Genomic DNA, 24,636 nt, shown 5'->3' with positions numbered 1-24,636 from the left:
GTATATACTTGGAGGAATTTAATTGTTTTTAATATCAAGAAACGAGAATGATGCAAGTTCCCGTTGCTGAGTTACATCATTTTTCCAACTAAGCAAGATAGACGATGAGCTTGCATATCCGCAAAACTTCAACGGCTGTTTGGACGTCATGGAATAATGACAAGCATCCCCGTCTTCAACACCTTGAGCAACCTGGGTTCCAGTAAGACCAGGGAACGAAATGCCGCCCTGGATGAACTGACGTCGGTCCTGAAACAATCCCCTGATCTGATACCAACGAAAACACTGGCTTCCACTTGCGAGACTCTAATTGAGCTGCTTGATTCCGAATGCCGGAAGTACTGTCTCTTGGTTGCATCGGATGATGCTAACGCTTCGAAACTGTCGTTAACTGAGAATCGACTGTCATTGGTGGCTTACGTTCTGAGACTTTTCATTGAGAAGACTTGCGGAAGATTTAAGGTTAAGACAATGAAGCTGTTATTGACCGTTCTACCAGAGCTTATGGTAGCGGAGGGTTCCAACACTTTGATAGAACCTATTTCGGTTCATTTAACCTTCGCTTTGCATGCTCTGATAAAGAGCAAATTATTTCAATTAAAGATGGTATTGCATCAGTGGATTTCGTTGGTAAACGTTGTCTGTTCATATCTTGATCAAAGATTAGAAGTATCACTGACGGATAGAAATATTTCCAACCTGATCTCGATTTTGAACAGTTTGCTGAGTGTAGATTGTGTTGGCTTAACTCAGGTACGAGAAGCCATATACCGGACTTTGATGAAATATCTGCGACGAAATGAGAAAGTAAACTCAAACACAAGATTGGTTCTTTCTATTATTAATGATCTCATCATAAAGACGCATTGCTTGAATATCCTCGACGCATTGCGTCTCGTGAAAGAAACTTGGAAACATGTCATTGCGATAAATGTATCCACTAATGAAGATATCCAGGATGAGCTATGCTACTTGGATATCCTCGCTAGCGAACTTATCGTTCACAATATACCTACAATGATCGGTAGTGAAGGAGCGGCAGCTGAATGCAGTGGTAATTCGCTTCATGGCATCTGCCGAGAATATCTTCTTACAAGACTTACAGGATGCAAAGCCTCTTGGTTTTCAACTGACAGCTTAGAATTCTCTAATGATTATGGCACGGAAGAATCTTTCCTGGAGCTAGGAGACTTTCGGCTTAAAGAAGGAGCAGACGCTAAACCTGGGCTAAGCATTCTGAGCATCACAAGGCTTTCAATATCCTACTTTAAACTTTTACAAAGAGAGACTTTTGGTGAGGGCCTTTTCAAGAGGCACAAATGCGAACCTAGCCTCTCATCAATTTTACGCAATTCTCAGAGCATGCTATCCTTTCTCCTCAACGGTCTTCAGGCATCTGATGCAGATATTCAGCTAGTATGTCTACAAATGGCGGCTTTTACAGCAGCTTTACAAGATCTGGACGCTAATGACATCTTAGATCTCAAGAGCGCCATCGAGCAAAAATTCGAAAACGTCAATCTCATCAAATGGGCGTGTGTGGCCCTAACTCCTCTTTTCACTCAATCCAACCTTGCGCAGATCGAGATCGAAAATAGCTTGAATAGAATACTCAAGCTCTGCCTTCCGCTTATCAAGCAGCCCGAACTGTGTTCCGTGGCTTGTACTCTTCTTTCATGTGTCATGAAGCATTCAAGCTTTATTGTGCCCGATAAAGCAACTTTGAGCCAAATATCAAGTGTCTACGAGCTTTCCGATGTCAATGGCCCAGGACTCCTTTGCAATGAGGCTTTTCAATTTTGGCAGTATTTGCAAAATTATGGAAAACACATCGACTCATTCTCACTAGAGTTTATTTCTCGCAAAATTGTCACCTGGGTGGAGACCAAGTGGCAGCATATTATTTTACTCCAGTCGAACCAGCATCTTTTCTATGAGTTTATTGCATGGTTGTGCAATCGGAAGCCAACTGGACCACGGGATTGTGTTACCAAATCCTCTTCAACCCTTTATCACCAGAATATGTGGCAGAACAGATACACAATATGGACAAGCCAGATGGAAGAGCGCTTTTTTATGCTTCAAATAGAACCAGAACGGAAGACTTTCAAACTTTGTTCACCACAAACACACTTTAATAGCATTACCACGGAAAAAGTCAACCTGAATGAAATATTGTATCGTTTACTTGAATTAATAGAAGGAGAGAACGGCCTTACATCAATTGCAAAGTTTAACTGGATTTGTCAAGTGTCCAGTCTTGTGGAGTATCTTTCTGGAGATTTGCGCTATGCGAACTACGTCCTGGATTTCAAAAAAGGCTCCTCCACAGTATTGAACAGCATCAAATTACAGGATAAGGAGGCATTTGCAATATTCTTCCGATCCATATTACGCCTTGAAGCACCTACTATCGCTCACTTCGTTTTCGAGCAACTACCAATAGAAAAAATCTTAGCTGATTTCAAGCAACTGCTTTTGCAGGGCATTGATAATCGACACCCAGAAGCAATGAAATTTGACGTCCCATTTGAGCGCGACGTCCTAAGCAATCAAGCCGCTGCAGACAATTTCACAACGAATCCATCTGTTGAATCTCTCGTGAGCCTATCGCTAAGAGCCTTCTTGAAGGTACTACAGCACAAACCAGCCATTTCTTTCGGGGACATTTTGGAGTGTCTAATGGGTTTTCTAAACGGTTTGAAGACAGATGATTTCATATCGTGCATCGATCCAGTAATAAACTGGATTGGGAATCAAAAGGAAAGCTCAGTCAGTGTTACGCATCAATTACAAGTATTCACCGAAATTCTCTCTGAATATTTACTACAAAGCGACTACAATACGTCTAGCGTTGCGGCCTTTTGTCTTTGCTCATTTTTGGAGTCTGTTAGTACTGTATGGCTTGAAAACTCTGACAATCCACTTAACGCGGATTGCAGTGACATTTTTGATTGGGTGATTGCCCGCTTCGAGGATACGTTTGTCAGCGGTAGACTCGCAATTAAGCGTTTGTCCCAGCTGCTTCTTCATATGCTCAAGTCCCATGATTTATCTCGAGGTCATATTAAAGGAGGCAAACAACGTGTCTTTGCCGCATATTCCAAGACTCTTAAAGCGCTCAATGCTGTAGATATGGTAAGCCAGCTCTCTTCTATGATGGACTACATGATAAGAGTAAGCAGTAAGAATCAGCACATACTGTTTTCGGAAATATGCAGTTTAGTTGAAATTCCTCAACAAAGTATCGAGATGTCTGCTCTCTACTCATTGGCAATGTGGAAGATTTCGACAGCGTCCTATCTAAACATGAGCTTGGCAATGAGAGATCTTATGCAATATAGTCATTTTGAGCATACCCGCGTTTATGTCGCCTCAGCTTTGAAGAAAATGGCCTTAACCGCAGGTCTAAATGATACGACCCAGCTCTTCGACGTTTTCAGATTCGATATTCTTTCTCTATGGTTCGATGAGTCCTTTTGGCGAGGCCAATCCATTGAGGACGTGTGGGATATTCGGATTTTTGGTTTTATGGATTTATCGCAGTTTGTGGAGCTCTACGCCGCTGAGCTATCCGCACTTTATTTTTCCAGAAGGCAGAAACCTACTATTCTAGAACAGTTAACAAATATTACAGGTTGCAATGAGAAACAACTATTAACGAAGTATTATTATTTGGTTTTTCCGCTCTCTTTCATAGAGGGTGGCATGAACGAAGATATACATGATTTCTTTCATAACCTGACCGGAGAACCTCTTTTAACCACGAAGAATCGTACTTTAACTTTTAGGTGGATTTTACGATTTGTTGACCTGGGTTCAAACTATGAAACGAGCACGATTATCGGGAAGAGCAGCGATTGTAGATCCAGACTACAGCTTCTTTACTCCTCACACCCAAATGTAATGAGGTACCAGCATTCAATTCATATACCTCTCGACGTAGGTGGAAGATTGTTGCATCAACTCGTCCAAAAGTCTCCTCTCTGCAAAGATGAAATCAACTTTATCCTTCTCTCGATCCTTAGCGATCTTGAGAAATCATTCAACTACTCGGAGAAGCTAAAATATCTTCGAGAAATGAAGCTCACTTTGGCTATTAATGACAGTGGTTTATCTGCCTGTGATTTCTTACCGACGTTCCTGCCACCTTTATGCAAATGCTTGGCCTCTCTTGAATTACACAACGAGACAGCTGATATAATTGTGTTCATTTTGACCATTTGCCGTGAACACGACTTTACAGTCGGTGAGGAGTTTATTCCATTATTTTGTGAACTATTTCTGTTCAAACGAAGATTCAAAGGAGAACTAAGCAACTCTCTGAAAGAAGTTTTGAACTGGCTTGCAGAATCCGCTAGCGTTTTGAAAACTACAGTGAAGTATTGCAACGATGCAATTCAAGGAAAACTGTTGAGCTTAGACGTTTACTCCAAGGTCGAGATTTTGAGCCATACAAACTGCGGCGTTGATAAGATCGTCCTTCTCTCTTTGCTCCTTGGACATGCTCAAAGGCCGAGCCATACGCTTAATATCGAAAAGCCTTCAATTCGATCAGTTCAAAACCTTTTGAAACATGAGATAGCTTCCGATTTTATTACAGAAAACTTCCAATTATGGACGGCTTACTATTTAAAGGCGTTCACTTCGGAGCAAGACTTAAAGACTGTGATGTTAGATCCTGCTTCACTCTCAGGAGAAAACTACGAACAGCTTTTCGATAAGTTTGGCTCACTCGAATGTGTTCTTAAGGAATTTCTCACTATTGCCAAAATGCCTCCCAACTTAGCATCATGTGCTGTAAGACTCTTCTGCGCATCAATGGTTGGTCTCTTTCTCACTGGTGGCCCCTATGGCGATGAGAAAGCAATCTTAGTCAACAATGGCGGCTACACAAGATGCAACCTCCATTGCTGGTTTGTGACAGATTCTGATTTTTGGTCAATTAACAATGAAGTGGGGTTATTATCTGACATGAATACTTTTATCACCGACTCTTATCTGCACAGGACCATCTCGTATGCAGAGTGGCTGGCTAAATTCAATACTGCATTGATTTTACATCTCACACCAAGCATACCTAAGCTCAAACTATTCCATCCGCTTTGCAGAACTTCTTCCTTTTTTGCCCAAAAGATTTTACCAATACTTTTCAGATTGGCTATTTGCTTCGATCACCCAACAAGCACTAATTGGATTACAGCTCTATTTTCTCAAGTTGGGGGATTGGTGGTCTGCTTCGAAGCCAAGCAAAAGGTCAACTCACTTCTAAGTATTATGAACATGCTAATGACAGGAAGGAAACTGAAGGACTCGCTTTGTACATCTTGCTGCACCATTCTCCCTTTGAAGGCAATTTACGAAGCTGCACTCAAGACAGATCAAATAACATCCGCCTACATGATCTTCGAAATGTTATATATGGGCGATTTATCAAACCTGGACCATGATGGCTTGCGGCTCATATATGAAGCCCTCGGTGAAGTTGATCTACTTGCAGGTTTACCAGCACCTCAGACCCTGATAGAGGCCCTGGATTCGGCCACCAAAATTGAACCCACAGCGTGGAAAACTTTCCTATATAGCAATGCCATGGTAGATGCTCAACTTTGGAACACCGGAAAGTCTGAAAAGCTAAATTTGTTGAAGACAACTGAATGCCAAGGTCTATATGGTGTTGCGGCTCGTCTAAGTACAACACTTTTACCGTTTGAAGAAACGCTTTGTGAATATAGATGGGCGCTACAATTGGGAAATTGGGATCTACCTGTACCAAAAGTAATTGACTCAAAGGAAAAAGGCCTGTATTTTGCATTAAGATCAGTCTCATCCGGTGTTCAGTCGCCTTCACGGATACTTGATGATGCAATGGTTGAATTGGTAAGAAATAGGTCGTCTTTCGAGGAGAGGCTGGAGTGGGCTGAAACAATAGCGGAGATTGCGTTATTGAAGCAAATGACAGAGGATTTCAAATCTTCGGAAGGCATGATGGGTTTTATTCACAATTCTTTCGCCTTGGATAAGAGAGCTTTACATAGTTATGACTTCAGGGACTATAAGTCGAACATCCAGGCAAGATTTCTGCTTTCGCAGCTCTTAATGGACAGAGAATTTAGTGCGTCATCTCTATCTGCGCACAATGTTAAGATATGCTCTGCTGCCCTTTTAGTTAATAACGTGCAATTGTCTATCCAAGAAAAATGTTCTCAAGATGCCCTAAGGAATGCCATTTTGTTTGGTCGCTTTTTTCAACCGGAGAACACTTCATCAGTCTATCGAATTTTGGGATCCTATGTATCTGCTAAGGCTCTGTGGGAAAGTGGTGACAGCAAAACGCCGGTTACGCTCTTGAAGGCTTTGCTTGAAGAGCATCCAGAGGACTCTGGCAGCGGGCCACTCGGTCCTTTGTTGGCTGTCTCAAAAGATGAAATCCGAGCGTTGCTCGTTAATTGGACGTCGAAGTCCCGTTTAGAAACTGCCTCAGCTATTTTTGAAAAGTATATCAAGGACTTCGAGACAACCGTAAAAGATCATGAGGTTCGAGCTGACACCTTCTATGTTCTAGCGAATTTCTTGCATACGCAAGTGAAGAAGATGAAAGATAGTGGGCAAATTGAAGAAAGGCAAAAAAGATGCGAGCGAGGTACTCAAGAGTCTCGCGCTTTGGAAGTGATTCACAAGAAAACTAATCTGTCTAGCAACGAGCGTAAAGACGCCAGAAGGCATTACAATCGAGTGCTCCTGCAGTTGAATAGCGATAGGGAGATTTTAAACTCTTTACTAGTACAAAGGGTTCAATTTGTATGGCGGTCCCTTCATTATTTCATCAATACTTTAGTCTTCACGAACAAGTACGACGGAGATGTGTTGGATAAGTTTTGTGGGCTGTGGTTTGAGCATGACGGCGATGATAGTATCAATTCACTTCTCAAGAAGGAAATTGGCATGATACCAAGCTGGAAATTTTTACCTTGGGTAAACCAAATAGCCTCCAAATTATCAATTGAAGATAAGGAGTTTCAAAAACCCTTGCAATTAACGATGAAGCGCGTGCTGTACAAATTGCCTTATGAGTCTTTATACCCGGTTTTGAGCATGAAACTTTATGAGAATCATTCCTTTACCAGCGATTCCATAATACCGCAGAAGATTAAAGCTGTAGATAAGATCCTCTCGGAGCTTCAAGCCTATGACAATGGCAGCTATTATCGAAGCTATGTGTTACCCTTGAAAGAGTTCTGTGAGATGTCAGTTGAGCTTGCAAACTTTCAGCTATCAGTGAGCCCAAAGGGAACGAAGAAAATTCACTTACAAAATCTAAAAATTGGTTCATATTGGCTTAAAACTTTGCCCAATCTGAAATTACCACTACCCACCTCGAAATGGCAGATAAAAAGCTCGAGTGACGGAAAAGTGCCAAGGCCTTATATTGTTTCAGTTGGAGAAATGGTGGATATATCTGTTACTGGTTTATCTCTGCCTAAAATCGTCACATTTACTATCTCAGATGGGTCCCGGCACAAAGTTTTGATGAAAGGAAGTAACGATGACTTGCGCCAGGACGCTATCATGGAGAAAGTTTTCCAGCAGGTGAACAGCATCTTACAACGGGAGAAGCGAATGCGTAAACTAAATTTGACGATCAGTACTTATACTGTAATTCCTCTCGGACCAAGGGCCGGTATTATTGAGTTTGTGACAAATTCTCTCTCGTTGCATCAAGTTCTCACAGCTTTACATGCGAAGGACAAGGTTTCATTCAACGAGGCCAGAAATGAAATGAAAAAGGTTCAGACGAAATCGAATAGCGAAAGGCTCCGTATTTACATCAAGCTGACGGAGGAAATCAAACCTCAGCTAAGACACTTCTTCTTCGATTCATTTCCTGATCCTGATCAATGGTTTGAGGCCAAAAAAACGTACACTAAGGGTATAGCTACAACATCCATCGTTGGTTACATACTGGGGCTCGGAGATCGTCACTTGAACAATATACTTCTGGATCATGAAACTGGTAAGCCCACGCACATCGATCTGGGTATAGCTTTTGACCAAGGAAGACTTTTGCCAATACCGGAGATGGTCCCATTTAGGTTAACCAGGGATATAGTCGACGGGTTCGGTGTCACAGGAGTCGAAGGACTTTACAGAAGAAGTTGTGAGCATACTTATTCAGTTCTGAGAGATAACTACGAAAAAGTCATGCATGTCTTGAACATACTGAAGTGGGATCCTCTTTATTCCTGGGTGATGTCGCCCGTTAAGAAACACAAGCACCTGCTAGAAGAGGAAAGCCAAGAGTACAGCAGCCTAAGCTTCGACAGCGAGAGTTCTAATTCGAAGGTGAAAGGGGAGGAGCAAAATCAGGAGTCTTATAGGGCCTTGAAAGGCGTCGAGGAAAAACTGATTGGTAATGGGCTGAGCGTAGAAGCAACCGTTCAAGAGCTGATCCAACAAGCGTCAGATCCTCAGAACCTATCTCTAGTATATATGGGCTGGTCACCATTTTATTAGATTGTTACACGGTCATCTTAATGCATTTTAAGCGCAACGTAGACACAGATTGAACCTGGCTAGTAAAAATCCTACAGAACATCGTTATCAACCAATTGCACGTAATTGCTGGGGATAATACCTGTTTCCCCGTTGGCCCTCTTGGCCTTCCACCAACGGCCTTCGATGTCACTGACCTTGAGGATCTCTCCCTGCTCAAATGATATCTCGTAAGCGTCCCCAGCGTCTGCCTGGTAGGAGTATAGCGTTTTAGCGGTGTAAGGAAAACTTTCATCCCCAGCATCACTGTACAGCTCGAGCGTGCCGCTCATAGTTGTATCCGTATTCGCATTCGTGGAGTCAGTGATGAACGTGTTTCCGGCATTGTTGTCTGCGTTATTAACCTGCGCGTTGGAACTGTACGTTGGATCTGTATTCTCGAACCCTGCCAACGCCGTCGACGAGACATAGTTCTGAGGCAGGTTCTCTGGGTAGAAGTTATCGCTAGTGTATCTGTTGCTCTTTGGTCCAGTCTGCAAAGCTCTTCCGACCGAACGGCGTCTGGCCCTCAGAAATGCATCTTCGTACGGTGACGGTCTAATTCCTCTCAAAGAGAACGAATCGATCCATCTATTGGTGGGCGAGCCGTTATCGCTTCCAAAGTAGAATATCCAGATGAGATTCACAATGGACAAAAGAATCACTCCCGCTGACGCCGCAGCCTTCTTCGAACCATCTCCGTACACCAATATAGTCGCGCTATTGGTTGTGTAAATGAACGCCACGGCAAAGGCCCCCGTCAAAAACGTCTTATAGTAATCCACTACATTGAAACAGTAGAACGTAATCGTCATGCAGAGTATCATCAGTTCATACACGATCCCCCACCAGGTGAATCGAGGGAACGACTGGTTTCCAGAGGCTGTAGTGATGCAGCCGACAAATGCTATGATCCATGAAAGAAGGCAGATTGAGATTGAAGATATGGCAAAGGGATCAGAAAACAAGTTACTCGGACGGAAAGAATATTCGATCTGTGATCTGCTCCTCTGAGCTCTCGCACTAGCTCGGCTTGGCATAGACATCTTCAAGTCCTTCGAAGTTTACCGATAACTTCAGCTGGCTTCCTTATGCCAGCAATGGTTTCGAGCAAGTTGAAATAGTTCCGATAGTCCAAAGAAGGTAGTATATTCCAAAGTCTAAACGTCGTTGCTGTTTGTTTTACGAGATGAGATCAGCATCGGCATGAAGAATTTGAGCTCACCGAGAATTCGAGAGCAGGCATCACGTGCAGCAACCATAATACCAGTAATCTAGCTGCTGGTGGCTCTGCCGGCTCTGGAATCATCGCTAGTAGGGTCTCTTGTCGCCTCTAAAGGTGGTGCTTTCTTGTCTGTGGTGTGCGAGGTGCAATCAATGCGAAGAATGCATCGTCAAAGTGGCCGTCAGAGATGTAACCATCACCAGAAGTCCCCAGATGGCGAGCAAGAGGCCGCTGTACTTGAAGAGCCTGGTCTTGAGCTGCAGGGAGCCGGCTTCTATCTCTGATCCGATCAGCTGGTAGCCGAAGATCCCGGGCAGGATGAAGGAAATGGATGTGGAACCAGTAGCACCGACGATGGCTAGTACACGGGCCAGCGAGGAAACGGACACCGCCAGTAGATAGGAGGCGATCAGTAGTACAGTGGTAATTATGACGAATTTCCTGCCATGTAATGTAACCACCTGCGGTTGCTGGCTCGAGTCCTCCTCGATGAGTTCGTCGATAATATATTCTTGCTCGGGATTCACAATCAGTGTGGAGGCTTCGTCGACTGTACCGGCGCCGACGCGGTTGTCCGTTCTCATGCTTTGCTTCTTGCGTTCCTGGATGTAGAACAGGATGTGGTTGACGGACGCCCTGGCGGGATGGCATTGCAGCGGGAACGCAAGCATGACAAGCAGCACGATTGCAATTCTCCCGACAGTCGTGGAGACGGACTGCGGGTACAGTTTGATGATATTCCCGATGATGTGATCGCCAAAGGTCAGATAGCCCAGTCCGCCCACGAGAACGTAGAGCGCCAACGCCAGCGACATGGCGTAAATGGCCACTCTCCTGGCGTTTCCAAAGGAGTCGTCCGCCTGCTCATTTATCACAGAGAACATGTTGTGGTGACAGGTGTATGCAAACACAAAGATTGGCAGCGTTGTCAGCGGATTGGTGTGTCCGTCCGGCAGACCAAGGGAAACACGTCCTTTGAGCTCCTCTATATCTTGCGAGGGCCATGCAAAATGCACTAGGATCAGCACACACAGGTACGCCACGGCAGAGAGCGCCACCAGCGACGCATATCTCAGCGAACTGAGTTTCTTGAGGAAGCACAGCGGAGCCACGATGAACAACATGATCAGAGTGATATGGAGGTTCCGGTTCAAAAGCAGCTCGTGCGAACTGAACACTGCCGCTATTTGCGGCATCAGGTCGCCAACAACAATCATGTATGAGACCCCAACGCCAAAACACTTGATAGCAATTGCAACATCGAAGATAACGCTCAAGTTCGGATTGATAATCTGAGTCAGCGAGAAGAAAGAAGCCGATCTGCCAGGCACGTAACGAGCCACTTTGGCCTGCAACAGTAGTCCAGCAAGCGAGCAGAGAGCGCAGAACGATATCATGGCAATCCCCGGTATGACACCGAACGGTTTAAACCCGTACGGCATCGCTAAGATACCAGCACCACATGCCGTGTGCAGCAGAGTGATTACACCTGAACGAACGCTTGAAGACATTGAGAGACCGACTCTTTCCTTAACACTGTCTTTGGTCGCTCTCTATCAGAGATAGTCCTACGCTTTGTTTTTACACGATATGTACAGAAATGAACACAATGTAGTGAACTAAATGGCACGAACCCTACCGCTCGCTCGATCAGTAGCCCTTCCTCTTGGCGTCCTTGACAATCTCGATCAACCGTTTGAAGCCCTTCATGAAGTCTCTTCTGTGTTTCTGGGATCTCTTGAGCTCGGCCACCTTGCCGGGCTTCATGTAGAACCGCTGGTTCCTGCTGTCCTGGGGTATTCTATTAGCAAACATTATCGAGTTGAGCTGTCTGAACGCGCTGGCAGTGTCGTTATTGAACACGTCAACGGTTCTGCCGGCAGCGACGCCTGTGAGTCTGGAGCTTAGGGCATCGTCTCTGGGATTGTGAGCAAACTCTGCAAACTTGCGAGCACTATTTTGGCCATTGGACCTGGTCTTTTGTACGTAGTCGTGATTCAAACTCTGCGACAGCTGATTGCTCTTCTGAGAGCTCTTGTTGGACAACGGGTTCAGCAGCGAATGGTCGAAAGTTGGGAAGTCCTGGAGCACCCGACAACTAACACCGAAGAACCGTACGCTTCTCATCGCATTGGCCGAGTAATTGGCATGGCATACAGGCTTGAACATCGCGGATTCAGGCTTTCCGGGCAATCTCTAGCTTTCAACTGTCGGTCTCAATGAGCAGCGTTTTTTTTACTTCTCTTAGTGAGTCGATCTAACATACAAACGATGAGCAGACGTCGCAAGAAAGGTCAGGAAACGCCCCGATAGGACCCTGGCGTGCTCAATTGGCTGCTGGCCGAGTCAAGAATGCCGGTCGCGGATTCTGGCGCTCCAGTTTTGCTGGCTGATCGTCTCACGGGCAAATTTCTCCCGACACAACGGCTTCGACCAGAGAAACAAGACTCAACCGGAACACTAGCGCTCGGGAGCGGTCGCCAGGGCTTGGTATCCGCCTCCAGCGGTGCTGGAATGGGTCCCAGCAAGCTCGAGTAGGAACGTATATAGTTATAACGGTCTCTTCAACAAGCTACATCTGAACTAGCAGTACGACAGTTGATCTAATAGCTGTCTAGAAGTCAAGAGCTGGTGTACGATGCACGAGCAGCTGAAGGAGAGTGAAGAGGCGGTCGCAGAACTCGAAGTGGATCCACAGGAAGCAGTAGAGACTCCGGAAGGCTCCCCAGCTGGTGACAGCGAAGCCAAGGATAAAAAGAAGAAGAAGAAGAAGAAGTCGAAGAAGAAGAATGCCAACATCAAGGAGATCTCAACGTTTTACCCAGACGGCATTTATCCCCAGGGAGAATGGATGGACTACCAGCAGGATTTCAACCTGGCCCGTACTACCGACGAGGAGAAAAGGTACCTGGCGAGGAGCCAGGCCAACGAGGAACACTGGAACGACGTGAGAAAGGGCGCTGAAATCCACCGCCGTGTCAGGAAGAACGTCCAGAACAAGCTTCAGCCGGGGATGGCTCTCACGGATATCGCTAACATCATCGAGGACGCCACAAGGAAGTTCACCGGTGCGGAGGATCTCACCAAGATGGAAAACCCGTTGAGCCAGGGTATCGGGTTCCCAACAGGCCTTTCGATCAACCACTGTGCGGCACATTTCACGCCCAACGCCGGCGATACGAGCGTCCTGAAGCGGGAAGACGTGCTGAAGATCGACATCGGCGTCCAGGTGAACGGCAACATCGTCGACTCCGCATGGACCGTGGCGTTCGACCACCAGTACGATAACCTCCTGACGGCGGTCAGAGAGGCCACTTACACCGGTGTCAGGGAGTCCGGCATCGACGTCAGGCTCACCGACATCGGCGAGGCGATCCAGGAAGTCATGGAGTCGTACGAGGTCGAGATAAACGGCAAGACGTACGCCGTGAAGCCGTGCAGAAACCTTTGCGGACACAACATCATCCCGTACAAGATCCACGGCGGCAAATCCGTGCCCATTGTGAAGAACGGCGACAACACCAAGATGGAGGAAGGCGAGCATTTCGCCATCGAGACCTTCGGCACCACGGGCAGGGGCTGCGAGGTCTCTCACTACGCCAAGAATACCAGCTCCACGGCGCTACCATCTCTGTCCCGCGCCCGGCAACTGCTCCAAACCATCGACAAGAATTTCGGCACGCTGCCCTTCTGCCGCCGCTACCTCGACCGTCTGGGCGAGGACAAGTATCTGTTCGCGCTCAACAACCTTGTGAGACAGGGCATCGTCCAGGACTATCCGCCTCTCAGCGACGTTCCCGGCTCCTACACGGCCCAATTCGAACACACCATACTTCTGCATCCGCACAAGAAGGAGGTCGTCTCCAAGGGTGATGACTACTAGCCAGCGGCCGCTAGACCGACGCCAATGCGTGCCATCGACCAGATACAGCTCTCTGTATCCTCTATCTAATCGGTATTATAGTTGAGTTTTACTTGTCGTACAATGTGACGCGTGTGGCGTTCAAAGTGATCAGCCGCTTTTTTCTTCTGTGGACTTTTTTCCTTTCCAGGCTGGCATGGAATCAAGGCTTGATACTTGGCTGAACAAATAGCATATAACAGACGGAGCTTGCTCTCATCAAGGTGAACCGGAACGGGGACTTTCTGAGTGTGGAAGCTGTGAAGAGATGGTTTTAGTTGATATTAGTCCCGATCTCTTGGAGTATAAGCGTATGATTTCGTTTTTTGCCCTTTTTGATGATGTTTGAAGGGGAGACAGTGGATGAGGCGTGATTACTAACTTGAACACTTGCAGCTCCTTTTACTGAGCAATCTACTGAATATGCCACTATTACAAACAATTCTGATCAGCCAATTGCTTTCAAAGTCAAAACAACGGCTCCCAAATTCTACTGTGTGAGACCTAATGCTGCTGTGGTGGCACCGGGAGAGTCAGTGAAGGTGCAGGTGATCCTTCTGGGTCTTGCTAAGGAACCTGCGGAGGATTTTAAGTGTCGTGACAAATTTCTAGTGATAACTTTACCTGCACCATACGATTTGGGCGAGAAATCCGTGGCTGAGGCATGGCCAGAGTTGGAGGCCGAGTTCAAACAAAAGGCCGTCTCGAAGAAGATAAAGGTTAAATATTTACTCGATCAGCGGGAGCCATCACAGCAAGCCGTCGAGCAAGCTGTGGAGAAGCCTGCGCAACAAGCACAAGCACAAGAGCAGAACAATGCGGCAGTCGTCCAAGAGTCTCATCCAGAGCATGCACCGGAGTCCGTTCAGACTATAGATCAAACCAAAAGAAGTGTGGAGGAGGAAGAGGTAAGTAAGCCTGTGGAGGACACTCCCGCATCGGAGCCAGAGAAACATGTCAAGAGTGCTCCTTCTGCCGCATCGGCCAAGACTGAACCTGTGTCCGCGCAAGAAGGTGCTTTAAATTCGACGGCATTGATTCTGATCGCCATCATCGCCTTGGTTCTTGGCTGGTTGTACTATTAGATATACGGTCTTTTATCAAAAACTCTTCTCTTGGGTATCATAAATCCCCGTGTTACACGCCTGCGGCTGCGATTCTTAGTCACACCGCTTCTATATGTATATATGCCCGCCACTTTGTTCAGCAAACAATTAAGATTAACGATGCCTTATTGCAATGTACACAGCTTTAAGAGATTTTTGTATATATTCTTGAACATAGATCCTGATCAGAGATTAAGACCAGTCCCTTTAAGCTTCCAAAGCCAAACGACCCTTTGGATTGGTGACCTTGACACCTAGAGCCTTGGCTCTGGCTAGAATGGTAACTCTGTTTCTGGAAGAAACGTTGTGGGCAATCTCAGCAGCGTAGCTCTTGGTGTGCATGGTTAGCAATTCCAAGTCCTTGATGTTAGCAATCAAGAAGACCTTGTGACCGGATGGAGACAAGAACTTGGTCTTCTTGTTGGAACCGTAACCGATGGTTGGTTCAGAGATGTTACCTCTGAATCTTCTTCTAACAACGGAGTCGATACCCTTTTGCTTTCTCCAGTTCTCGGAAACTCTCTTATAACGGTCAGAGTGGTGACGCTTGAACTTCTTGGTGTGTTTCTTGACGATCTTTGGGTGTGGTAGAGAAGAAGCCATCTGTTGAAAATTGTTGCCTTGTCCGTTAGTAACAAATGTCCTCCAACAACTGTTGAACTATGCTTGAAATTGCGATATCGAGTCTCGTCCTTAATCTGCCATTTCTCACAGTCTCGTTACCTATATTTAAACATACCTTGATACTCACTTTCCTTTGACGTATTGTATGAAATCTCCCAACGATGGTTGCAGTTAGATATATCAACTGGCCATCATTTTTCACTGCCTAGACAGACCTCTGTACGGGGCGCACAGCACCTCCAGGCAGGACCCACCAGAGGACTGCCAGCGAAAGTTTCCCAGCCCACGGCGCCCGGGTTCCCTCTGGCCGGTGAGCCTCTCTGCCTACAGGCAGGGCAGGGAACTAGCAAGGTTGGGTCTAGCTGCTCGCCTGCAAATTTACGAACGGTGCAGCACCCACGCAAGAAAAGCTGGGATTTATTGGATGTACGGGTTTACCAATTTCGATTTTCTTGTGTATGGGTTTATTTCAGGACCCGGAAGTCCAGTGAAAAATTATAGTTTTTTAACTCGTATATCTTGACGATCACAAGTAAGAAAACCAGTGAGATGCCAACAAGGTTTGACTCAACAAGCTTATGCTTGTTGGTAAACGAAACGGCTTGTTAGACGATTCCTGATCTTCGTAGAGCTTCTAGTATGTGACGTGTCTTCAAATTCGTAAGCGGAATGGGCTCGTAAATCTCTTGGAAGTGGCTTCAAGTGCTTGGGTAGTTTCTTTTTCACGTGAAGCCTACTACTTTCCATTGTGATATACACTATTAGTACCTGCTGATTGCCCTCCTGAGCCGCAGGTATAAAGAAGGGCCAGTTTCGATTGGTAGGATCATTGTACAGAACGAGAGAGACTTGAAGACGCGCCAAAGCAATGTCGACAGCAATTAATGAACAAACGATGCCTTCGTACTACTACTATGTGGATCCCGAAATAACATATCAGCCGCAGAGACCCAATCCTCTCGATGATCTGATATCTGTCTACGGATTGCAGGATTTATCACAGCAGGTAGCGAGAACAAACCCGGATGGGTCGAAAGCTATCAAGCTGAGGAAGTCTTACAAGAATCAGATATCTGAGCTATCTGGAAAATTCACCACAATACCGACTAGGGAGAATGGAAAGGGTGGCGAGATATCACACATACTGTTTCAAAATAATCCTGATATGATGAGCCATGTACGTAGGGAGCCCGGGATGACTCCCGAGCAATACCATGAGGCGATGATCAACAGGGACTCGTCTCTATTTGAAGCTCCCAACATGGACTGGAACATGTGCCGTTCAGTGCTCTCGCAGTTCGAAAGGTCATATCCCACAGAGTTTCAGAATCAACTGGGCTTCCAGGTAGACGATCTGGCGTTTGACTTGGACGGCACCGGTAAGGCCAGTTCGAAAAAGAGAAAGGTCAAGTCCAATGGAAGTTCAATGGCAACGCCTAATAGCGACATGCAGGAGGACGTGAAGCGGAGAAGGCTGGAATGACGTCGATGGCGGATTTGCAATAGAGTCCTCGACGCGGCTTATACAGGAAATATATAAATTTACATTATAATTGGTTTATTGTTGATTTTCACACTACTTTCTCAAGTAATCCCTCAGATAGTTTCCCAACTTCTGTGCGCCCTGCTCCACAGCGTCTTTTAGTATTTGCAAATCGTCCTCGTTGCCCAAATGGAAGTCGACAAAGCCGTTGTTGTTCGATTGGCTGCCGAAACTCTGTTGGCGCCCGAATTCATCTGTCTGTGAAGCTTCTTCCTCGCCGAAATACGACGAAGAAGAGATGGAAGTAGCATTGTCAAAACTCTTTAATTTTTGTTTGGCTTCGTTGGAGGCATCCTCATCGTACGAGCCTCGACCAAAGAGCTGGTCGGACGAAATGGCCTTTTGACTCCCGTACTTGGCGGCAATCTTTCCTGTGTAGTTCATTCCGGTTTTGGCCGTACGTTGTTCCTTTTGCTGTTTTGCCAGCTCATCCGCGTCGTTCATCGTCATGCCGAAACCCAATTTAGCGAACTTCGGTTTCAGCTCTTCCACTGGACCAGATGGTGCTTTGAAATCATCATTATCGTCTAGATCATCCAGGAAAGAATTGTCTTTCTTAGTCGAATGGAAAATGTCTTCTGACTCCTCGCCGATTTTGCTTGCTTTGTAGGTGGGTTTCGATCTTTGGCTAGAAGCGAAGCCAGCCGACTGTTTCTCGACCTTCTCTTGTTCAGCTTCCTTAGCATATTGCTCAAACAAATCATCGGCTTCGGATTTATCGACTTTGTTTGCGGTGAATCTTGTTGGCTTACGGCTAGAGGAAAGGATTGAATGCTTCTTCGAACCGCTACCGCTACTTGGAGTCTTTTTCCTGCTGCCTGCCAATAGTGAACTTCTAGGATTGGTTTTAGATGCTTGACCACCAGTACTCGAAGGTGTGAGTACCTTGGGGGAGCTAGAGCCCTGACGGCTATTATTGATGGCACTAGGAGTCGAAGCCGGTTTCTGAAAAGTCGAGAAAAAGTCTTCTACACTGTTTTCTTTCGATCCGCCCAACGAAGATGGGTCAGTCGAGCTTCCGTTCTCTAAATCATCCTCCAAAAGAACCAGTTCCGATGGATAGAGCTCGCTATCCTTCTTCACTCTCTTATCCAGATGCTCCTTGTAGCGCTTCGCAACGCTGCTAGTATATTTGACACGCGCATCCACGTTCGACGTATTTAAATACTGTTGACCATTGTTCTTCAGAAAGTAATCACGAGCTTTGTGGTTACCACCAAGCTTAAATCTTCTCAAATTGTTGACTGTCCACTTATCCAGATTCGAAGACTTGACGAAAGTAATGTGAACACCCAAATTTCTGTGAACCGCTGAGCACTGAATGCAAAGCATTACACCGAACGGCACCGACGTCCAAGTCGGGTTCTTGTTACCGCAATCAAAACATACCCGATTTTCCAGCTTGGAAGCCAGTCTTTGGAAGACTTGAGTAGTTAACTCCTTATTTGCGAAAGCCTCACCCTCTTCACCGCTCATCGATGCCCTTACACTGTTTCCCGGGTGCTGGCTGTATGATTTCAGTTCGATCTGACCTGCCTTTGTTTCCCTCTTGGCACACAACCATTTAAGGCGAGAAAACTCGTGGCACATGATACATAGAAATAAGACTAACTAACTGGAACTTTAAAAGACGTTGAGCCAACTGATGTATTTGAACCATTTGGGCTCCACTAGAATGCACTTGGCCCTGGCATACTGTGATGGTCCCCAAAGAGCGTTTATCCAGCTGTTGGAGACGCGAGGTAGACTCTCTAACGTACCTTCAATCACACACTTCCTGCCCTTGAACTCGGACACTCGCGCTCTCAGCACGACCGTAGAATCTGCGGGAATGTCCTTGTCGAACTGGATGTCCAGTTTGGCCGTGACACCTCTCTTGCTAGGTAGAGTCGGAAACCCGCAGTAGCACAGCGCTTCGTCGAGAATCAGCGAAAGCACGCCCTTGTGGATCTTGCCGTTCTCGTTGCCCAAGTCCTTCCCCAGATGGTAGAATATGACAACTTCATGCCTCTTGGTGTCGGCCAATATCAACGGATCTATTGCCAGCTTATCGGGACCAAACAGGATGCCCTGTCCGACATGATATGCGCGATGACCGGGAGGAATCTTATGACTCTGCAAAGAATGATCGAAGTTCGGATCTTTCATCAGCTTCTGATACAGTCCATGTCGCGCAATCTTCTCCACCACGTCGTGTCTCTGCAGTTGCAGATTCGACTGACCCCGTTTCCGTGAGGAATCGCTATCCTGTAAAGTCATAGACCCTGCTTCATCTGGCCACGCCTTGATGAAATAACCCAGTCCTAAAGTAAATCCAAATGCAGGCAGCAGCAGACCTTTACCAATAATTGCAGCAGTGGGATTCATCCTCAACCACACATACCACTGGCCGCACGGCCCAAACCGCCATCGTTCCCCAGATCTGTACGTTGCATACCACTATTGTATGGCATAGTATAGGGTTTCCCCTGTCTCGATCCAAATGAAAGTCACGTGAAACTTACTTCTGTTACCCGACCCGCGGAACTGATCGGATTATCCGGGAAAGAACCCCGCTTTTCAGCCTTGTCTCCGCGGAGGTAGCCGGAGAAAAGGTCGAACGGCGCGGGGAAATGGCATTCCCTTTAAATCAAAACCCCACCGCGGGGCATAATCAGCCGTTGCGGTCCGTTGCTCCGAACCCTCAGGCCTTCTTAAGTAGATTGCCCGAGAAACAAAGCGAAGTGTCCCGCTAATGTTGCTGCCTTTTGTTGACGTCATAATACTTCGGCACGGAGTTTTTATAGCGTTAGTGGGGCTACACATGACGCAACAAAAAAAAAAAAAGCTTGGCTCGACAGTAAATGCTGTTTTCTCCCGCCTATTGGAAAAATACCGGACTCTCCGCCTGAATTCCCATTTGTTAATGTTGTGGAGAAGGAACTAAGGCGATTATAACAGTATGTTGCTTGGTATCGAGGGAAACATTCTCTCTCCTTGATTTGTAATTGGGAATATATATAAACGGGCAACGGCACCGCAATTGTATCTTGGCTCGCCATTTTGGTGTTAAATTCTAATCAATGCATCTGGCCAAAGAAAAAAAAAAAAGACTTGAAATATGTCAGATAGCAGCTCGGCAGAGGATGTCCACGGGACAACTTCTCACCATGATGCAAGGGATGAAAAAATGGAGAACATTAACAATGAATCGTTGTTCAAGCCAAGGATGGGAGAGTCTTCTTCGAATGATCTGGAGAATGACTCTTTGGTCGATGGAGATGTTAATAGCGCTGGCGACGGTAATGTGCTAGGGCAGTATTCAGTAAAGCAGGTAATGCAGATGGGTAGGCATTTTGCTGAGAAGCACGGCTTGCCCAATGACGACGATATTTTTGCGCGGGCTGCTGCCTTGGCCAGAGATCCAAATAGATATGACCATATGGACTTTCTCTCGGAAGATGAACGCATTGCATGTTACGATGAATCGCATAGACCGTGGACATCAATGACGCGGACGTTGATTGCAATCATTTGCGCATCTGCAATGTCAGCGGGCGTGCAGGGTATGGATGAAACGGTTATAAACGGTGCCATGTTATTCTATCCGAAAGTTTTGGGATTGGGAAGCGGAAGTGATAGGGATAATTGGATTGAAGGTTTGATTAACGGTGCTCCCTACTTGTGTTGTGCTGGCTTTTCGTGCTGGACCACGGATTGGCTGAATAATAGGATGGGGCGTAAGAACGTCATTTTCTTTACATGTTTAGTTTCGGCTATTTCATGTTTCTTGCAGGGTTTTGGGCCTGTTGGTGAAAGCGGCTGGCATTATCTTCTGGCGATGAGAATGCTATTGGGTGTCGGTATCGGTCCAAAAAGTGCGACTACCAATGTTTATCTGGCAGAATGTGCTAGTAAACAGATTAGAGGTAGTGTCACAATGATGTGGCAACTGAACACAGCCTTTGGTATTCTGTGGGGTTACGTCTTTTCGCTTATATTTTACCATGTTGGTCCTCATGGAATAGCTGGCGGTTTGAATTGGAGGCTCATGTTGGGCAGTGCTATGATTCCTGCTCTTTTCGTTATGGTCCAAATTCCCTTCTGTCCGGAATCCCCTCGTTGGCTCATGGGTAAAGGAAGATACAAAGAAGCGTTTGACAATACTGTCAAGATTAGACCTCACAAGATTTTGGCATGTCGTGACATATTTTATCAGCATATATTAATGATGGAGGAAGAATCCCTGCAGCTGCCTTTTGCTACCAGATTAAAGGAAATGATCACTGTCAGAAGAAACAGAAACGGTCTGCTCGCTTCGTGCGTCTGTGCTTTCATGCAACAATTCTGTGGTATTAACGTCATTGCGTATTACTCATCTACTATCTTTGTAGAGAGTGGCTTTGCTACTCTGAACGCATTACTGGCATCGTTCGGATTTGGTTTAATCAACACAGTGTTCGCATTGCCAGCTTTCTTGATGATCGACCGATTTGGAAGAAGGTTTTTGCTACTGCGCACATTCCCCTGGTTGGCGCTCTTCCTATTGATAGCAGGCTTTGGCTTTTGGATCCCACAGGACAGAGGTGATGCAAAGATAGGTGTCGTTACAATGGGTATATATGTTTTCAGTGCCATTTACAGTTTCAGTTGCGGACCTGTACCATTCATCATTGCCGCAGAATCCGCAAACCTGGCATCTCGGTCTTTGAACGCATCCATTTTCACCGTTGTCTTATGGGGATTCAACTTCATTTTGAGTGTCACCTGGCCAAGTATGCTTAAGGCTATGAAGCCACAAGGTGCTTTCGGTTTTTATTCATTTTGGAATGTGGCTGGGTTTTTTATGGTGTATTTCTTTCTACCTGAAACGAAGCAATATACTTTGGAAGAATTAGACGAAATATTCGATGTCCCATTGCGCAAACGTGTTGCTTACGAATTTAAAGAAATGTGGCCAAACTTCCAAGAGACTATCCTAAGAAAAAAGAACGTCAAAAGACAGCCTCCACTAATACCACATCATAGAATAGCTTTAAAATCAGATGAATGGAATGATAAGGCCACCACAGAGTTTGTGGAAGACGCAAAATGAGAATCTAATAGCTTTGAATGATTAGCACCATTTGTTTCATAATCAGTAAATAGTCCCCTGATTAAAAACGAATTTTAACCATATTTTGAGTCCATGTAGTATATGAGACTAAGCGGCATTTCTAATCAGTCTCGTTCCGATCAACTATTTATGCTTGAAGACTAGAATATGGAAATTCAACCAACAGATCTTCGTAGTCTTCCATGCTTGTGACTTTTAATCCATGCTCGTTCGCCAAGTGTAAAAGGCATATGAAACAAAAACTCGTTGAGATATCTTTCTTTGCTTCCGTTTTATATGTTTTGCTCAGCTCGACTGCTATTTCGCTGAATCTTAAAGTTCCTTCATCAATAGTAGATTCATCAGTCTTTTGACTTTTATAGCGATTTGCTAATGTTTTGATGGAGCTCCATATATTGTCCTTGAGCTTCTTGACATCGACCTTTTTGGATACTCGTGAAAAGTTTACCTTGTTGTCTGGTAACGAAAATTTAGCAGTCGCCTCGGAAGGCAATAGGTTTGGATCATCATCTTTGATCTCCTCATCTTCGAATGCTTGATTAAAGTCCACTCCACCCTCATCTTCCTCAAATGGATTTTCCGGCCCTTTAGTTACTATGTTAACTGGCTCTTCCGATGGTTGTTGATCATTTTCCCTATCTATTCTCTGATAGTTGTCAGCCCAAAATTGTTCATCCGCAATGGGAGTGGACGCCCTATCGGCATGTCTATCCTCAATTGTACTGTTATTCAATCTCGCTTCATGCCCTTCCTGACGTCCTGGACGCTTGCCTCGTCTAGGTCGAAAAATACTCATTGTTTGTTGAGGTTTTATGAAAAGTCTCGTAATCCTTTGCGTTGTGAAGTGAAAATCGTCAGGTAACAGGTAGTGTGAGGCATTAGTCCTAGATTTCTGTGGCAGTTCGATGTTCGTTCTTTTCTTAGAGGCAAAGACAGCCTCTTCCAACCTATCATCAAGGGCGAAGAAATCAATTTCCTGCGATGTTTTCTTGTTCTTCTTCTTTGTTGCCTCATCGCTAGCCGTCAATTCGTTTCCATCCTTATCCTGCCCTAAAGCCTTATTATTTTCCACACCCTTTATCATGTTCTTTTTGAAATTTCGCACCTTCCAGTGTTCTCTACCTCGCCAGGTTTTGGTCAGATTTTCGTCAAAGTAGGCCATGAGATCCTGCTCGTAGATACCAGCTAGTCCGGCTTCCTCGTCTTCTAGCGTCGATGGATCCTTAGCATCAAGGTTGTTCCCGGTGTCATCGTCATTATGATCGTTTGCGTCTTCTTGTCCATAGGAAGAGCCATCACTCTGCTGATCGTCAAATTCGTCTTGAAGTATGTTATTGTCTTCTTCCATTTCATCAAGGCCCAGGTCTGGTACTGCTTCCTCCAATTCCTTCTCGCTGAGGAAATTGTCAAATTTGCTGTTGACTCCATCAATGAAGGTCTTCGCTTTGGTGATATCTTCCACAACCTTCGGCAGCTGTTGCATTGATGTTGAAATGAGGCATTTGCTTATATCTTCAAACTTGATATAGTCCATCCCCAGGGCCAATATCTCATCCTCTATTATAATGCTGTTGTTGGTTATATCAGTATTCGATCCATTGCTCCTCTCATGAGCACCTGAGTCCATATCTGTAACGGAGTCGCTGCCGTCTATGCCATGATCCTCGGCCTCTCTTTGATGGCCATCAGTCCCGCCAGTGTCTTTCTCTTTAGCGTCTCTCAATGCCGCATCAAACACAACTCTAACATCGCGGTCGATGTTAAGCGTATTCAGTAGAAGGCTCTTGGCACCTCCTTCGTCGAAATCCACAAGAGCTTTTTTGAACAACGGATCAATGTTCAATTCTTGGTCGAGTTCTTTCATTTTGATCGCATCGAAATCAACTAAAGTCGTTTCCAAAACACGATTGTGAACTCGTCTTTTCGTTCGTACGTCATCGCCTCTAGCAATCGGCAGCCCTGTGGAGGGATCTATCTGTATATCGTCCTCGGCGGATTCTTCCGGGCCATTACCACCTTCCCCGCCATCGACGTTATTTTGATCAGCATGACGCTGCTTCTCCGACAGCTTCTTTTGAGCTAATCCACTAAGTAGCTTTCCAGTCTCATTTGTAACAGAATCCACTCTGGAGGAGTAGATTTTTACACATCCATCTAGAGTTGCCGATGCCTTCTGGAAATTTATATTATTCTCTGAGTCTCTCAAAACATTCAAATCGTGGAAGTAATCGATAAGAGCAAAATTCCAACTGTTTCTGGAATTAATCTTGTTATCGGTGGCCATTTTGATCCATTCCTCGAAGTTAGCCATCATCATGGATCGATTGGTAAAGAGACCTTGGTCGTCATTATCATAGTTGTCATATGGCATTCGCGCAGACATTGGCACGTCTCAGAATTGGCTAATTGAACAGCGTTACCCTAGACATAGCCCTTCACAAATTAGCTACTGCGATGCTTCAATTCGATCTATAAGTTAGCACACGGCTTCTTCACAATAAAGAAAATAGATAACTATCAACGATCGATCTATAAAGGTAGCTGCTGGTCATTTAAACATGATCACAGATCTCTAGGCTCTGCGATATGCCGGGAACTGTCTATCAAATC

At 45.5% G+C, this 24,636-nt stretch overlaps 12 protein-coding genes across 12 annotated transcripts; 5 read left to right on the top strand and 7 right to left on the bottom strand.

Moving 5' to 3' along the window:
* Positions 1–156: 156 nt before the first annotated feature.
* TEL1 (DNA-binding protein kinase TEL1) lies at positions 157–8,514 on the top strand (the record flags this gene model as incomplete). Its single annotated transcript, XM_037282360.1, has 1 exon — positions 157–8,514. The coding sequence occupies one exon, from the start codon at positions 157–159 to the stop codon at positions 8,512–8,514; it is 8,358 nt and encodes a 2,785-aa protein (XP_037138255.1).
* Positions 8,515–8,585: 71 nt separating this feature from the next.
* On the bottom strand, positions 8,586–9,578 carry SHO1 (osmosensor SHO1; the record flags this gene model as incomplete). The annotated part of the gene is made up of 1 exon (XM_037282359.1): positions 8,586–9,578. The coding sequence occupies one exon, from the start codon at positions 9,576–9,578 to the stop codon at positions 8,586–8,588; it is 993 nt and encodes a 330-aa protein (XP_037138254.1).
* A 328-nt stretch (positions 9,579–9,906) lies between these two features.
* AVT5 (amino acid transporter) lies at positions 9,907–11,268 on the bottom strand (the record flags this gene model as incomplete). The annotated part of the gene is made up of 1 exon (XM_037282358.1): positions 9,907–11,268. One exon carries the CDS (start codon positions 11,266–11,268, stop codon positions 9,907–9,909), a length of 1,362 nt encoding a protein of 453 aa, XP_037138253.1.
* A 139-nt stretch (positions 11,269–11,407) lies between these two features.
* MRP21 (mitochondrial 37S ribosomal protein bS21m) lies at positions 11,408–11,926 on the bottom strand (the record flags this gene model as incomplete). The annotated part of the gene is made up of 1 exon (XM_037282357.1): positions 11,408–11,926. The coding sequence occupies one exon, from the start codon at positions 11,924–11,926 to the stop codon at positions 11,408–11,410; it is 519 nt and encodes a 172-aa protein (XP_037138252.1).
* Positions 11,927–12,395: 469 nt separating this feature from the next.
* MAP2 (methionine aminopeptidase) lies at positions 12,396–13,640 on the top strand (the record flags this gene model as incomplete). Its single annotated transcript, XM_037282356.1, has 1 exon — positions 12,396–13,640. One exon carries the CDS (start codon positions 12,396–12,398, stop codon positions 13,638–13,640), a length of 1,245 nt encoding a protein of 414 aa, XP_037138251.1.
* Positions 13,641–13,926: 286 nt separating this feature from the next.
* On the top strand, positions 13,927–14,743 carry SCS22 (phospholipid metabolism-regulating protein SCS22; the record flags this gene model as incomplete). The annotated part of the gene is made up of 2 exons (XM_037282355.1): positions 13,927–13,969; positions 14,055–14,743. The coding sequence occupies 2 exons, from the start codon at positions 13,927–13,929 to the stop codon at positions 14,741–14,743; spliced, it is 732 nt and encodes a 243-aa protein (XP_037138250.1).
* Positions 14,744–14,971: 228 nt separating this feature from the next.
* On the bottom strand, positions 14,972–15,367 carry RPL32 (60S ribosomal protein eL32; the record flags this gene model as incomplete). The annotated part of the gene is made up of 1 exon (XM_037282354.1): positions 14,972–15,367. The coding sequence occupies one exon, from the start codon at positions 15,365–15,367 to the stop codon at positions 14,972–14,974; it is 396 nt and encodes a 131-aa protein (XP_037138249.1).
* Positions 15,368–16,256: 889 nt separating this feature from the next.
* On the top strand, positions 16,257–16,871 carry ROX3 (Rox3p; the record flags this gene model as incomplete). Its single annotated transcript, XM_037282353.1, has 1 exon — positions 16,257–16,871. The coding sequence occupies one exon, from the start codon at positions 16,257–16,259 to the stop codon at positions 16,869–16,871; it is 615 nt and encodes a 204-aa protein (XP_037138248.1).
* Positions 16,872–16,964: 93 nt separating this feature from the next.
* Positions 16,965–18,521, bottom strand: GLO3 (ADP-ribosylation factor GTPase-activating protein; the record flags this gene model as incomplete). Its single annotated transcript, XM_037282352.1, has 1 exon — positions 16,965–18,521. The coding sequence occupies one exon, from the start codon at positions 18,519–18,521 to the stop codon at positions 16,965–16,967; it is 1,557 nt and encodes a 518-aa protein (XP_037138247.1).
* A 33-nt stretch (positions 18,522–18,554) lies between these two features.
* Positions 18,555–19,298, bottom strand: MRX3 (Mrx3p; the record flags this gene model as incomplete). The annotated part of the gene is made up of 1 exon (XM_037282351.1): positions 18,555–19,298. The coding sequence occupies one exon, from the start codon at positions 19,296–19,298 to the stop codon at positions 18,555–18,557; it is 744 nt and encodes a 247-aa protein (XP_037138246.1).
* A 733-nt stretch (positions 19,299–20,031) lies between these two features.
* On the top strand, positions 20,032–22,005 carry HG536_0B04340 (sugar porter family MFS transporter; the record flags this gene model as incomplete). The annotated part of the gene is made up of 1 exon (XM_037282350.1): positions 20,032–22,005. One exon carries the CDS (start codon positions 20,032–20,034, stop codon positions 22,003–22,005), a length of 1,974 nt encoding a protein of 657 aa, XP_037138245.1.
* A 148-nt stretch (positions 22,006–22,153) lies between these two features.
* On the bottom strand, positions 22,154–24,409 carry BRN1 (condensin subunit BRN1; the record flags this gene model as incomplete). Its single annotated transcript, XM_037282349.1, has 1 exon — positions 22,154–24,409. The coding sequence occupies one exon, from the start codon at positions 24,407–24,409 to the stop codon at positions 22,154–22,156; it is 2,256 nt and encodes a 751-aa protein (XP_037138244.1).
* Between the last annotated feature and the right edge of the window lie 227 nt (positions 24,410–24,636).

The sequence above is a fragment of the Torulaspora globosa genome, chromosome 2 (genome assembly GCF_014133895.1).
Source record: "Torulaspora globosa chromosome 2, complete sequence".
Lineage (NCBI taxonomy): Eukaryota > Fungi > Ascomycota > Saccharomycetes > Saccharomycetales > Saccharomycetaceae > Torulaspora > Torulaspora globosa.
This window is presented reverse-complemented; position numbering and strand designations above follow the sequence as displayed.